Genomic DNA, 15,000 nt, shown 5'->3' on the forward strand with positions numbered 1-15,000 from the left:
GGTACAGTGGGCCTTCGGACCCATCTCCACCTCCTTGTACAACCTGTCGGAGATCGATTCCTGGGGAGAAGATTACTCCGTCCTCGAGCTCGTGGTGTCCAGCAAAAAAAATGAGGTAATCCGAGCAGCTGACCCACGACCCACGACCCACGACCCACGACCCACGACCTACGACTTGCTCTCGTACTGTCCAACTCTCATCTCGCCAAATCCATCAATACTACTGGGTCCATAGTTATTGTGTACAGTGGGAGTGAATGGGAAGGGGTTTGGGTCCATTGGGATTGTGTACAGTGGGAGTGAATGGGAAGGGGTTTGGGTCCATTGGGATTGTGTACGGGGGGAGTGAATGGGAAGGGGTTTGGGTCCATAGTTATTGTGTACAGTGGGAGTGAATGGGAAGGGGTTTGGGTCCATTGGGATTGTGTACAGTGGGAGTGAATGGGAAGGGGTTTGGGTCCATTGGGATTGTGCACAGTGGGAGTGAATGGGAAGGGGTTTGGATCCATTGGGATTGTGTACAGTGGGAGTGAATGGGAAGGGGTTTGGGTCCATTGGGATTGTGTACAGTGGGAGTGAATGGGAAGGGGTTTGGGTCCATTGGGATTGTGTACAGTGGGAGTGAATGGGAAGGGGTTTGGGTCCATTGGGATTGTGTACAGTGGGAGTGAATGTGAAGGGATGGATTGCATTAATTGATACAGGTTATGTAGTCCGTTGTGTGACTATTACTGGGGACCGTGTGTTCCATGGGATCGCACTGTGCTGTGACTGAATTTCCCGTGTTCCAGGCTCTCCGTATCCTCGACCTGTCTCCCCTCAAGCAACTCATCAGTTTGAAGTGGAATAAGTATGGGAAATATTACTTCCGGATTCTTACCTTCCTGTACCTGGTCTATATCATCACCTTCACCCTCTGCTGTGCCTATCGCCCACTCAAAGAGAGGCTGGAAAATGTCAGCGATCCGCGAGATACCACCATCTTCATCCAGAGAAATCTGCAGGTGAGGGGGAAACTGCTCGCGAGTGTGTGTGCGCGAGTGTGTGCGCGCGCGAGTGTGTGTGAAAGATTAGTGAAGACAAACGTAGGTCCCTTGCAGTCGGACTCTGGTGAATTTATAACGGAGAACAAAGAAATGGCAGACCAATTGAACAAATACTTTGGTTCTGTCTTCACGAAGGAAGACACAAATAACCTTCCGGATGTACTAGGGGACCGAGGGTCTAGTGAGAAGGAGGAACTGAAGGAAATCCTAATTAGGGGGAAATTGTGTTCGGGAAATTGATGGGACTGGGGCTTGAGGGTCTGTATCCCAGAGTACTTAAGGAAGTGGCCCTAGACATAGTGGATGCATTGGTGATCATTTTCCAACAGTCTATCGACTCTGGATCAGTTCCCATGGACTGGAGGGTAGCTAATGTAACACCACTTTTTAAAAAAGGAGGGAGAGAGAAAACGGGGAATTATAGACCGGTTAGCCTGACATCAGTAGTGGGGAAAATGTTGGAATCAATGATTAAAGATGAACTAGCAGCGCATGTGGAAAGCAGTGACAGGATCGGACCAAGTCAGCATGGATTTATGAAAGGGAAATCATGCTTGACAAATCTTCCGGAATTTTTTGAGGATGTAACTAGTAGAGTGGACAAGGGAGAACCAGTGGATGTGGTGTATTTGGACTTTCAAAAAGCTTTTGACAAGGTCCCACACGAGAGATCGGTGCAAAATTAAAGCACATGGTATTGGGGGTAATGTACTGACGTGGATAGAGAACTGGTTGGCAGACAGGAAGCAGGGAGTCGGGATAAACGGGTCCTTTTCAGAATGGCAGGCAGTGACTAGTGGGGTGCCGCAGGGCTCAGTGCTGGGACCCCAGTTCTTTACAATATACATTAATGATTTAGATGAAGGAATTGAGTGTAATATCTCCAAGTTTACAGATGACACTAAGTTGGGTGGCAGTGTGAGCTGTGAGGAGGATGCTAAGAGGCTGCAGGGTGACTTGGACAGGTTCGGTGAGTGGGCAAATGCATGGCAGATGAAGTATAATGTGAATAAATGTGAGGTTATCCACTTTGGGGTCAAAAACACAAAGGCAGAATAGTATCTGAACGGTGACAGATTAGGAAAAGGGGAGGTGCAGCGAGACCTGGGTGTCATGGTACATCAGTCATTGAAGGTTGGCCATGCAGGTACAGCAGGTGGTGAAGAAAGCAAATGGCATGTTGGCCTTCATAGCGAGAGGATTTGAGTACAGGGGCAGGGAGGTGTTGCTACAGTTGTACAGGGCCTTGGTGAGGCCACACCTGGAGTATTGTGTTCAGTTTTGGTCTCCTAACCTGAGGAAGGACATTCTTGCTATTGAGGGAGTGCAGCGAAGGTTCACCAGACTGATTCCCGGGATGGCAGGACTGACATATGAAGAAAGACTGGATCGACTGGGCTTGTATTCACTGGAGTTCAGAAGAATGAGAGGGGGATCTCACAGAAACATATAAGATTCTGACGGGACTGGACAGGTTAGATGCAGGAAGAATGTTCCCGATGTTGGGGAAGTCCAGAACCAGGGGGGTCACACAGTCTAAGGATAAGGGGTAAGCCATTTAGGACCGAGATGAGGAGAAACTTCTTCACCCAGAGAGTGGTGAACCTGTGGAATTCTCTACCGCAGAGAGTTGTTGGGGCCAGTTCGTTGGATATATTCAAGAGGGAGTTAGATGTGGACCATACGGCTAAAGGGATCAAGGGGGTATGGAGAGAAAGCAGGAAAGGGGGTACTGAGGGGAATGATCAGCCATGATCTTATTGAATGGTGGTACAGGCTTGAAGGGGCTGAATGGCCTACTCCTGCACCTATTGTCTGTGTTTCTATATTTCTATGTGTGTCTGTGTGTGTGTCTGACTGTAGCTGTGTGTGTGTGTGTGAGAGAGTGTGTGTGAGTGTCTGTCTCTCTCTCTCTCTCTCTCACCAATGTCCTGTTCCCAATATCTATCCTTTCTCTTAGGAAGCCTATATCAGGCATGACGATCAGATCAGGCTGGTGGGTGAAGTGATCAGTGTCTTCGGAGCACTTGTCATCTTACTGTTAGAGGTAACAGACGCATCATTGAAGGGCCCTGTGTTACTGACTGTATCTGTACTGATGTTAATCCAGCTCCCTCACACTGTCACTCAGTAACCCCTCTCCCCCAGCACCCTGTGTCACTGACTGTATCTGTACTGATGTTAATCTCCCTCACACTGTCACTCAGTAACCCCTCTCCCCCAGCACCCTGTGTTACTGACTGTATCTGTACTGATGTTAATCCAGCTCCCTCACACTGTCACTCAGTAACCCCTCTCCCCCAGCACCCTGTGTTACTGACTGTATCTGTACTGATGTTAATCCATCTCCCTCACACTGTCACTCAGTAACCCGTCTCCCCCAGCACCCTGTGTTACTGACTGTATCTGTACTGATGTTAATCTCCCTCACACTGTCACTCAGTAACCTCTCTCCCCCAGCGCCCTGTGTTACTGACTGTATCTGTACTGATGTTATTCCAGCTCCCTCACACTGTCACTCAGTAACCCCTCTCCCCCAGCACCCTGTGTTACTGACTGTATCTGTACTGATGTTAATCCAGCTCCCTCACACTGTCACTCAGTAACCCCTCTCCCCCACCACCCTGTGTTACTGGCTGTGTCTGTACTGATGTTAATCTCCCTCACTCTGTCACTCAAGTAACCCCTCTCCCCCAGCACCCTGTGTTACTGACTGTATCTGTACTGATGTTAATCCAGCTCCCTCACACTGTCACTCAGTAACCCCTCTCCCCCAGCGCCCTGTGTTACTGACTGTTTCTGTACTGATGTTAATCCAGCTCCCTCACACTGTCACTCAGTAACCCCTCTCCCCCACCACCCTGTGTTACTGGCTGTGTCTGTACTGATGTTAATCCAGCTCCCTCACACTGTCACTCAGTAACCCCTCTCCCCCAGCGCCCTGTGTTACTGACTGTATCTGTACTGATGTTAATCTCCCTCACTCTGTCACTCAAGTAACCCCTCTCCCCCACCACCCTGTGTTACTGACTGTATCTGTACTGATGTTAATCCAGCTCCCTCACACTGTCACTCAGTAACCCCTCTCCCCCAGCGCCCTGTGTTACTGACTGTATCTGTACTGATGTTAATCTCCCTCACTCTGTCACTCAAGTAACCCCTCTCCCCCAGCACCCTGTGTTACTGACTGTATCTGTACTGATGTTAATCCAGCTCCCTCACACTGTCACTCAGTAACCCCTCTCCCCCAGCGCCCTGTGTTACTGACTGTATCTGTACTGATGTTAATCCCGCTCCCTCACACTGTCACTCAGTAACCCCTCTCCCCCAGCGCCCTGTGTTACTGACTGTATCTGTACTGATGTTAATCCAGCTCCCTCACACTGTCACTCAGTAACACCTCTCCCCCAGCGCCCTGTGTTACTGACTGTATCTGTACTGATGTTAATCCATCTCCCTCAGACTGTCACTCAGTAACCCCTCTCCCCCAGCACGCTGTGTTACTGACTGTATCTGGACTGATGTTAATCCAGCTCCCTCACACTGTCACTCAGTAACCCCTCTCCACCAGCGTCCAGTGTTACTGACTGTATCTCTACTGATGTTAATCTCCCTCACACTGTCACTCAGTAACCCCTCTCCCCCAGCGCCCTGTGTTACTGACTGTATCTGTACTGATGTTAATCTCCTTCACACTGTCACTCAGTAACCCCTCTCCCCCAGCGCCCTGTGTTACTGACTGTATCTGTACTGATGTTAATCCAGCTCCTTCACACTGTCACTCAGTAACCCCTCTCCCCCAGCACCCTGTGTTACTGACTGTATCTGTACTGATGTTAATCCAGCTCCCTCACACTGTCACTCAGTAACCCCTCTCCCCCAGCATCCTGTGTTACTGACTGTATCTGTACTGATGTTAATCCAGCTCCCTCACACTGTCACTCAGTAACCCCTCTCCCCCAGCACCCTGTGTTACTGACTGTATCTGTACTGATGTTAATCCAGCTACCTCACACTGTCACTCAGTAACCCCTCTCCCCCAGCGCTCTGTGTTACTGACTGTATCTCTACTGATGTCAATCCAGCTCCCTCACACTGTCACTCAGTAACCCCTCTCCCCCAGCGCTCTGTGTTACTGACTGTACCTCTACTGATGTTAATCCAGCTCCCTCACACTGTCACTCAGTAACCCCTCTCCCCCAGCACCCTGTTTTACTGACTGTATCTCTACTGATGTTAATCTCCCTCACACTGTCACTCAGTAACCCCTCTCCCCCAGCACCCTGTTTTACTGACTGTATCTGTACTGATGTTAATCCAGCTCCCTCACACTGTCACTCAGTAACCCCTCTCCCCCCAGCACCCTGTGTTACTGACTGTATCTGTACTGATGTTAATCCAGCTCCCTCACACTGTCACTCAGTAACCCCTCTCCCCCAGCGCCCTGTGTTACTGACTGTATCTGTACTGATGTTAATCTCCTTCACACTGTCACTCAGTAACCCCTCTCCCCCAGCGCCCTGTGTTACTGACTGTATCTGTACAGATGTTAATCCAGATCCCTCACACTGTCACTCAGTAACCCCTCTCCCCCAGCGCCCTGTGTTACTGACTGTAGTCTGTACAGATGTTAATCCAGATCCCTCACACTGTCACTCAGTAACCCCTCTCCCCCAGCACCCTGTGTTACTGACTGTATCTGTACTGATGTTAATCCAGCTCCCTCACTCTGTCACTCAGTAACCCCTCTCCCCCAGCACCCTGTGTTACTGACTGTATCTGTACTGATGTTAATCCAGCTCCCTCACACTGTCACTCAGTAACCCCTCTCCCCCAGCACCCTGTGTTACTGACTGTATCTGTACTGATGTTAATCCAGCTCCCTCACACTGTCACTCAGTAACCCCTCTCCCCCAGCACCCTGTTTTACTGACTGTATCTGTACTGATGTTAATCCAGCACCCTCACACTGTCACTCAGTAACCCCTCTCCCCCAGCACCCTGTGTTACTGACTGTATCTGTACTGATGTTAATCCCGCTCCCTCACAGTGTCACTCAGTAACCCCTCTCCCCCAGCGCCCTGTGTTACTGACTGTATCTGTACTGATGTCAATCCAGCTCCCTCACAGTGTCACTCAGTAACCCCTCTCCCCCAGCACACTGTGTTACTGACTGTATCTGTACTGATGTTAATCCAGCTCCCTCACACTGTCACTCAGTAACCCCTCTCCCCCAGCACCCTGTGTTACTGACTGTATCTGTACTGATGTTAATCTCACTCACACTGTCACTCAGTAACCCCTCTCCCCCAGTGCCCTGTGTTACTGACTGTATCTGTACTGATGTTAATCCAGCTCCCTCACACTGTCACTCAGTAACCCCTCTCCCCCAGCACCCTGTGTTACTGACTGTATCTGTACTGATGTTAATCTCCCTCACAGTGTCACTCAGTAACCCCTCTCCCCCAGCACCCTGTGTTACTGACTGTATCTGTACTGATGTTAATCCAGCTGCCTCACACTGTCACTCAGTAACCCCTCTCCCCCAGCACCCTGTGTCACTGACTGTATCTGTACTGATGTTAATCCAGCTCCCTCACACTGTCACTCAGTAACCCCTCTCCCCCAGCGCCCTGTGTTACTGACTGTATCTGTACTGATGTTAATCCAGCTGCCTCACACTGTCACTCAGTAACCCCTCTCCCCCAGCACCCTGTGTCACTGACTGTATCTGTACTGATGTTAATCCAGCTCCCTCACACTGTCACTCAGTAACACCTCTCCCCTAGCGCCCTGTGTTACTGACTGTACCTGTACTGATGTTAATCCAGCTCCCTCACACTGTCACTCAGTAACCCCTCTCCCCCAGCACCCTGTGTTACTGACTGTATCTGTACTGATGTTAATCTCCCTCACAGTGTCACTCAGTAACCCCTCTCCCCCAGCACCCTGTGTTACTGACTGTATCTGTACTGATGTTAATCCAGCTGCCTCACACTGTCACTCAGTAACCCCTCTCCCCCAGCACCCTGTGTCACTGACTGTATCTGTACTGATGTTAATCCAGCTCCCTCACACTGTCACTCAGTAACCCCTCTCCCCCAGCGCCCTGTGTTACTGACTGTATCTGTACTGATGTTAATCCAGCTGCCTCACACTGTCACTCAGTAACCCCTCTCCCCCAGCACCCTGTGTCACTGACTGTATCTGTACTGATGTTAATCCAGCTCCCTCACACTGTCACTCAGTAACCCCTCTCCCCCAGCGCCCTGTGTTACTGACTGTATCTCTACTGATGTTAATCCCGCTCCCTCACAGTGTCACTCAGTAACCCCTCTCCCCCAGCACCCTGTGTTACTGACTGTATCTGTACTGATGTTAATCCAGCTCCCTCACACTGTCACTCAGTAACCCCTCTCCCCCAGCGCCCTGTGTTACTGACTGTATCTGTACTGATGTTAATCCAGCTCCCTCACACTGTCACTCAGTAACCCCTCTCCCCCAGCACCCTGTTTTACTGACTGTATCTGTACTGATGTTAATCCAGCTCCCTCACACTGTCACTCAGTAACCCCTCTCCCCCAGTGCCCTGTGTTACTGACTGTATCTGTACTGATGTTAATCTCCCGCACACTGTCACTCAGTAACCCCTCTCCCTCAGCGCCCTGTGTTCCTGACTGTATCTCTGCTGATGTTAATCCAGCTCCCTCACACTGTCACTCAGTATCCCCTCTCCCCCAGCACCCTGTGTTACTGACTGTATCTGTACTGATGTTAATCTCCCTCACACTGTCACTCAGTAACCCCTCTCCCCCAGCGCCGTGTGTTACTGACTGTATCTGTACTGATGTTAATCCAGCTCCCTTACACTGTCACTCAGTAACCCCTCTCCCCCAGCACCCTGTGTCACTGACTGTATCTGTACTGATGTTAATCCAGCTCCCTCACACTGTCACTCAGTAACCCCTCTCCCCCAGCACCCTGTGTTACTGACTGTATCTGTACTGATGTTAATCCAGCTTCCTCACACTGTCACTCAGTAACCCCTCTCCCCCAGCACCCTGTGTCACTGACTGTATCTGTACTGATGTTAATCTCCCTCACACTGTCACTCAGTAACCCCTCTCCCCCAGCGCCCTGTGTTACTGACTGTATCTGTACTGATGTTAATCCAGCTCCCTCACACTGTCACTCAGTAACCCCTCTCCCCCAGCACTCTGTGTTACTGACTGTATCTGTACTGATGTTAATCCAGCTCCCTCACACTGTCACTCAGTAACCCCTCTCCCCCAGCACTCTGTGTTACTGACTGTATCTGTACTGATGTTAATCCAGCTCCCTCACACTGTCACTCAGTAACCCCTCTCCCCCAGCACCCTGTTACTGACTGTATCTGTACTGATGTTAATCTCCCTCACACTGTCACTCAGTAACCCCTCTCCCCCAGCACCCTGTGTTACTGACTGTATCTGTACTGATGTTAATCCAGCTTCCTCACACTGTCACTCAGTAACCCCTCTCCCCCAGCGCCCTGTGTTACTGACTGTATCTGTACTGATGTTAATCCAGCTCCCTCACACTGTCACTCAGTAACCCATCTCCCCCAGCGCCCTGTGTTACTGACTGTATCTGTACTGATGTTAATCCAGCTCCCTCACACTGTCACTCAGTAACCCATCTCCCCCAGCGCCCTGTGTTACTGACTGTATCTGTACTGATGTTAATCCAGCTCCCTCACACTGTCACTCAGTAACCCCTCTCCCCCAGCACCCTGTGTTACTGACTGTATCTGTACTGATGTTAATCCAGCTCCCTCACACTGTCACTCAGTAACCCCTCTCCCCCAGCACCCTGTGTTACTGACTGTATCTGTACTGATGTTAATCCAGCTCCCTCACACTGTCACTCAGTAACCCCTCTCCCCCAGCACCCTGTGTTACTGACTGTATCTGTACTGATGTTAATCCAGCTCCCTCACACTGTCACTCAGTAACCCCTCTCCCCCAGCGCCCTGTGTTACTGACTGTATCTGTACTGATGTTAATCCAGCTCCCTCACACTGTCACTCAGTAACCCCTCTCCCCCAGCACCCTGTGTTACTGACTGTATCTGTCCTGATGTTAATCCAGCTCCCTCACACTGTCACTCAGTAACCCCTCTCCCCCAGCGCCCTGTGTTACTGACTGTATCTGTACTGATGTTAATCCAGCACCCTCACACTGTCACTCAGTAACCCCTCTCCCCCAGCGCCCTGTGTTACTGACTGTATCTGTACTGATGTTAATCCAGCTCCCTCACACTGTCACTCAGTAACCCCTCTCCCCCAGCACCCTGTGTTACTGACTGTATCTGTACTGATGTTAATCCAGCTCCCTCACACTGTCACTCAGTAACCCCTCTCCCCCAGCGCCCTGTGTTACTGACTGTATCTGTACTGATGTTAATCTAGCTCCCTCACAGTGTCACTCAGTAACCCCTCTCCCCCAGCACCCTGTGTTACTGACTGTATCTGCACTGATGTTAATCCAGCACCCTCACACTGTCACTCAGTAACCCCTCTCCCCCAGCACCCTGTGTTACTGACTGTATCTGTACTGATGTTAATCCAGCTCCCTCACACTGTCACTCAGTAACCCCACTCCCCCAGCACCCTGTGTTACTGACTGTATCTGTACTGATGTTAATCCAGCTCCCTCACACTGTCACTCAGTAACCCCTCTCCCCCAGCACCCTGTGTTAATGACTGTATCTGTACTGATGTTAATCCAGCTCCCTCACACTGTCACTCAGTAACCCCTCTCCCCCAGCGCCCTGTGTTACTGACTGTATCTGTACTGATGTTAATCCAGCTCCCTCACACTGTCACTCAGTAACCCCTCTCCCCCAGCGCCCTGTGTTACTGACTGTATCTGTACTGATGTTAATCCAGCTCCCTCACACTGTCACTCAGTAACCCCTCTCCCCCAGCACCCTGTGTTACTGACTGTATCTGTACTGATGTTAATCCAGCTCCCTCACACTGTCACTCAGTAACCCCTCTCCCCCAGCGCCCTGTGTTACTGACTGTATCTGTACTGATGTTAATCCAGCTCCCTCACACTGTCACTCAGTAACCCCTCTCCCCCAGCGCCCTGTGTTACTGACTGTATCTGTACTGATGTTAATCTCCCTCACACTGTCACTCAGTAACCCCTCTCCCCCAGCACCCTGTGTTACTGACTGTATCTGTACTGATGTTAATCCAGCTCCCTCACACTGTCACTCAGTAACCCCTCTCCCCCAGCGCCCTGTGTTACTGACTGTATCTGTACTGATGTTAATCTCCCTCACACTGTCACTCAGTAACCCCTCTCCCCCAGCGCCCTGTGTTACTGACTGTATCTGTACTGATGTTAATCTCCCTCACACTGTCACTCAGTAACCCCTCTCCCCCAGCACCCTGTGTTACTGACTGTATCTGTACTGATGTTAATCCAGCTCCCTCACACTGTCACTCAGTCACCCCTCTCCCCCAGCACCCTGTGTTACTGACTGTATCTGTCCTGATGTTAATCCAGCTCCCTCACACTGTCACTCAGTAACCCCTCTCCCCCAGCGCCCTGTGTTACTGACTGTATCTGTACTGATGTTAATCTCCCTCACACTGTCACTCAGTAACCCCTCTCCCCCAGCACCCTGTGTTACTGACTGTATCTGTACTGATGTTAATCCAGCACCCTCACACTGTCACTCAGTAACCCCTCTCCCCCAGCACCCTGTGTTACTGACTGTATCTGTACTGATGTTAATCTCCCTCACACTGTCACTCAGTAACCCCTCTCCCCCAGCACCCTGTGTTACTGACTGTATCTGTACTGATGTTAATCCAGCACCCTCACACTGTCACTCAGTAACCCCTCTCCCCCAGCACCCTGTGTTACTGACTGTATCTGTACTGATGTTAATCTCCCTCACACTGTCACTCAGTAACCCCTCTCCCCCAGCACCCTGTGTTACTGACTGTATCTGTACTGATGTTAATCCCCCTCACACTGTCACTCAGTAACCCCTCTCCCCCAGCACCCTGTGTTACTGACTGTACCTGTACTGATGTTAATCCAGCTCCCTCACACTGTCACTCAGTAACCCCTCTCCCCCAGCGCTCTGTGTTACTGACTGTATCTGTACTGATGTTAATCCAGCTCCCTCACACTGTCACTCAGTAACCCCTCTCCCCCAGCGCTCTGTGTTACTGACTGTATCTGTACTGATGTTAATCCAGCTCCCTCACACTGTCACTCAGTAACCCCTCTCCCCCAGCACCCTGTGTTACTGACTGTATCTGTACTGATGTTAATCCAGCTCCCTCACACTGTCACTCAGTAACCCCTCTCCCCCAGCGCCCTGTGTTACTGACTGTATCTGTACTGATGTTAATCTAGCTCCCTCACAGTGTCACTCAGTAACCCCTCTCCCCCAGCACCCTGTGTTACTGACTGTATCTGCACTGATGTTAATCCAGCACCCTCACACTGTCACTCAGTAACCCCTCTCCCCCAGCAACCTGTGTTACTGACTGTATCTGTACTGATGTTAATCCAGCTCCCTCACACTGTCACTCAGTAACCCCTCTCCCCCAGCGCCCTGTGTTACTGACTGTATCTGTACTGATGTTAATCTCCCTCACACTGTCACTCAGTAACCCCTCTCCCCCAGCACCCTGTGTTACTGACTGTATCTGTACTGATGTTAATCCAGCACCCTCACACTGTCACTCAGTAACCCCTCTCCCCCAGCACCCTGTGTTACTGACTGTATCTGTACTGATGTTAATCTCCCTCACACTGTCACTCAGTAACCCCTCTCCCCCAGCACCCTGTGTTACTGACTGTATCTGTACTGATGTTAATCCAGCACCCTCACACTGTCACTCAGTAACCCCTCTCCCCCAGCACCCTGTGTTACTGACTGTATCTGTACTGATGTTAATCTCCCTCACACTGTCACTCAGTAACCCCTCTCCCCCAGCACCCTGTGTTACTGACTGTATCTGTACTGATGTTAATCCCCCTCACACTGTCACTCAGTAACCCCTCTCCCCCAGCACCCTGTGTTACTGACTGTACCTGTACTGATGTTAATCCAGCTCCCTCACACTGTCACTCAGTAACCCCTCTCCCCCAGCGCTCTGTGTTACTGACTGTATCTGTACTGATGTTAATCCAGCTCCCTCACACTGTCACTCAGTAACCCCTCTCCCCCAGCGCTCTGTGTTACTGACTGTATCTGTACTGATGTTAATCCAGCTCCCTCACACTGTCACTCAGTAACCCCTCTCCCCCAGCACCCTGTGTTACTGACTGTATCTGTACTGATGTTAATCCAGCTCCCTCACACTGTCACTCAGTAACCCCTCTCCCCCAGCGCCCTGTGTTACTGACTGTATCTGTACTGATGTTAATCTAGCTCCCTCACAGTGTCACTCAGTAACCCCTCTCCCCCAGCACCCTGTGTTACTGACTGTATCTGCACTGATGTTAATCCAGCACCCTCACACTGTCACTCAGTAACCCCTCTCCCCCAGCACCCTGTGTTACTGACTGTATCTGTACTGATGTTAATCCAGCTCCCTCACACTGTCACTCAGTAACCCCTCTCCCCCAGCGCCCTGTGTTACTGACTGTATCTGTACTGATGTTAATCTCCCTCACACTGTCACTCAGTAACCCCTCTCCCCCAGCACCCTGTGTTACTGACTGTATCTGTACTGATGTTAATCCAGCACCCTCACACTGTCACTCAGTAACCCCTCTCCCCCAGCACCCTGTGTTACTGACTGTATCTGTACTGATGTTAATCTCCCTCACACTGTCACTCAGTAACCCCTCTCCCCCAGCACCCTGTGTTACTGACTGTATCTGTACTGATGTTAATCCAGCACCCTCACACTGTCACTCAGTAACCCCTCTCCCCCAGCACCCTGTGTTACTGACTGTATCTGTACTGATGTTAATCTCCCTCACACTGTCACTCAGTAACCCCTCTCCCCCAGCACCCTGTGTTACTGACTGTATCTGTACTGATGTTAATCCCCCTCACACTGTCACTCAGTAACCCCTCTCCCCCAGCACCCTGTGTTACTGACTGTACCTGTACTGATGTTAATCCAGCTCCCTCACACTGTCACTCAGTAACCCCTCTCCCCCAGCGCTCTGTGTTACTGACTGTATCTGTACTGATGTTAATCCAGCTCCCTCACACTGTCACTCAGTAACCCCTCTCCCCCAGCGCTCTGTGTTACTGACTGTATCTGTACTGATGTTAATCCAGCTCCCTCACACTGTCACTCAGTAACCCCTCTCCCCCAGCACCCTGTGTTACTGACTGTATCTGTACTGATGTTAATCCAGCTCCCTCACACTGTCACTCAGTAACCCCTCTCCCCCAGCGCCCTGTGTTACTGACTGTATCTGTACTGATGTTAATCTAGCTCCCTCACAGTGTCACTCAGTAACCCCTCTCCCCCAGCACCCTGTGTTACTGACTGTATCTGCACTGATGTTAATCCAGCACCCTCACACTGTCACTCAGTAACCCCTCTCCCCCAGCACCCTGTGTTACTGACTGTATCTGTACTGATGTTAATCCAGCTCCCTCACACTGTCACTCAGTAACCCCACTCCCCCAGCACCCTGTGTTACTGACTGTATCTGTACTGATGTTAATCCAGCTCCCTCACACTGTCACTCAGTAACCCCTCTCCCCCAGCACCCTGTGTTAATGACTATATCTGTACTGATGTTAATCCAGCTCCCTCACACTGTCACTCAGTAACCCCTCTCCCCCAGCGCCCTGTGTTACTGACTGTATCTGTACTGATGTTAATCCAGCTCCCTCACACTGTCACTCAGTAACCCCTCTCCCCCAGCGCCCTGTGTTACTGACTGTATCTGTACTGATGTTAATCCAGCTCCCTCACACTGTCACTCAGTAACCCCTCTCCCCCAGCACCCTGTGTTACTGACTGTATCTGTACTGATGTTAATCCAGCTCCCTCACACTGTCACTCAGTAACCCCTCTCCCCCAGCGCCCTGTGTTACTGACTGTATCTGTACTGATGTTAATCCAGCTCCCTCACACTGTCACTCAGTAACCCCTCTCCCCCAGCGCCCTGTGTTATTGACTGTATCTGTACTGATGTTAATCTCCCTCACACTGTCACTCAGTAACCCCTCTCCCCCAGCACCCTGTGTTACTGACTGTATCTGTACTGATGTTAATCTCCCTCACACTGTCACTCAGTAACCCCTCTCCCCCAGCGCCCTGTGTTACTGACTGTATCTGTACTGATGTTAATCCAGCTCCCTCACACTGTCACTCAGTAACCCCTCTCCCCCAGCACCCTGTGTTACTGACTGTATCTGTACTGATGTTAATCCCGCTCCCTCATACTGTCATAGAACCATAGAAATTTACAGAGAGATTTACAGCGGGGCAGGAGGCCATTCGGCCCATCTGTCCATGCCGGTCGACCAGGAGATATCCCGGCCTCCTCCCACTTTCCCGCTCTGGGTCCGTAGCCCTGTGGGTTACGGCACTTCAAGGTGGTGAGGGTTTCTGCCTCTACTGCCCTTTCAGGCCGTGAGTTCCAGACCCTGCCCCAGACCCTCACCACCCTCTGGCTGAAGACATTTCCCCTCAATTCCCCCCTAAACCACCACGCAATTACTTTCAATCCACGACCCCTGGTTGTTGACCCCTCTGTCGAGGAAAAGAGGTCCGTCCTATCCACTCTATCCAGGCCCCTCATCATTTTATACACCTCAATCAGGTCTCCCCTCAGCCTCCTCTGTTCCACAGAAAACAACCCCAGCCAATCCAATCTTTCCTCATCGCTAAAATTCTCCAGTCCCGGCAATATCCTGGTAAATCTCCTCTGTACCCTCTCCAGTGCAACATCCTGGTAAATCTCCT

At 50.9% G+C, this 15,000-nt stretch overlaps 1 protein-coding gene across 1 annotated transcript in view; it reads left to right on the forward strand.

Annotated features, from left to right (window-relative positions):
* LOC139241421 (transient receptor potential cation channel subfamily V member 5-like) overlaps nucleotides 1-15,000 on the forward strand; it is a gene marked incomplete at its 3' end in the record, with an annotated part of 20,884 nt that overhangs the window by 32 nt on the left and 5,852 nt on the right. The window contains exons 1-3 of the mRNA XM_070869982.1: nucleotides 1-115; nucleotides 792-1,004; nucleotides 3,007-3,093. The exon at nucleotides 1-115 is cut by the window's left edge and continues 32 nt beyond it. Of these exons, the coding sequence (XP_070726083.1) occupies nucleotides 1-115; nucleotides 792-1,004; nucleotides 3,007-3,093 (415 nt within the window). The remainder of the gene's footprint in view (nucleotides 116-791; nucleotides 1,005-3,006; nucleotides 3,094-15,000) is intronic.

The sequence above is a fragment of the Pristiophorus japonicus genome, unplaced genomic scaffold (assembly GCF_044704955.1).
Source record: "Pristiophorus japonicus isolate sPriJap1 unplaced genomic scaffold, sPriJap1.hap1 HAP1_SCAFFOLD_1069, whole genome shotgun sequence".
Lineage (NCBI taxonomy): Eukaryota > Metazoa > Chordata > Chondrichthyes > Pristiophoridae > Pristiophorus > Pristiophorus japonicus.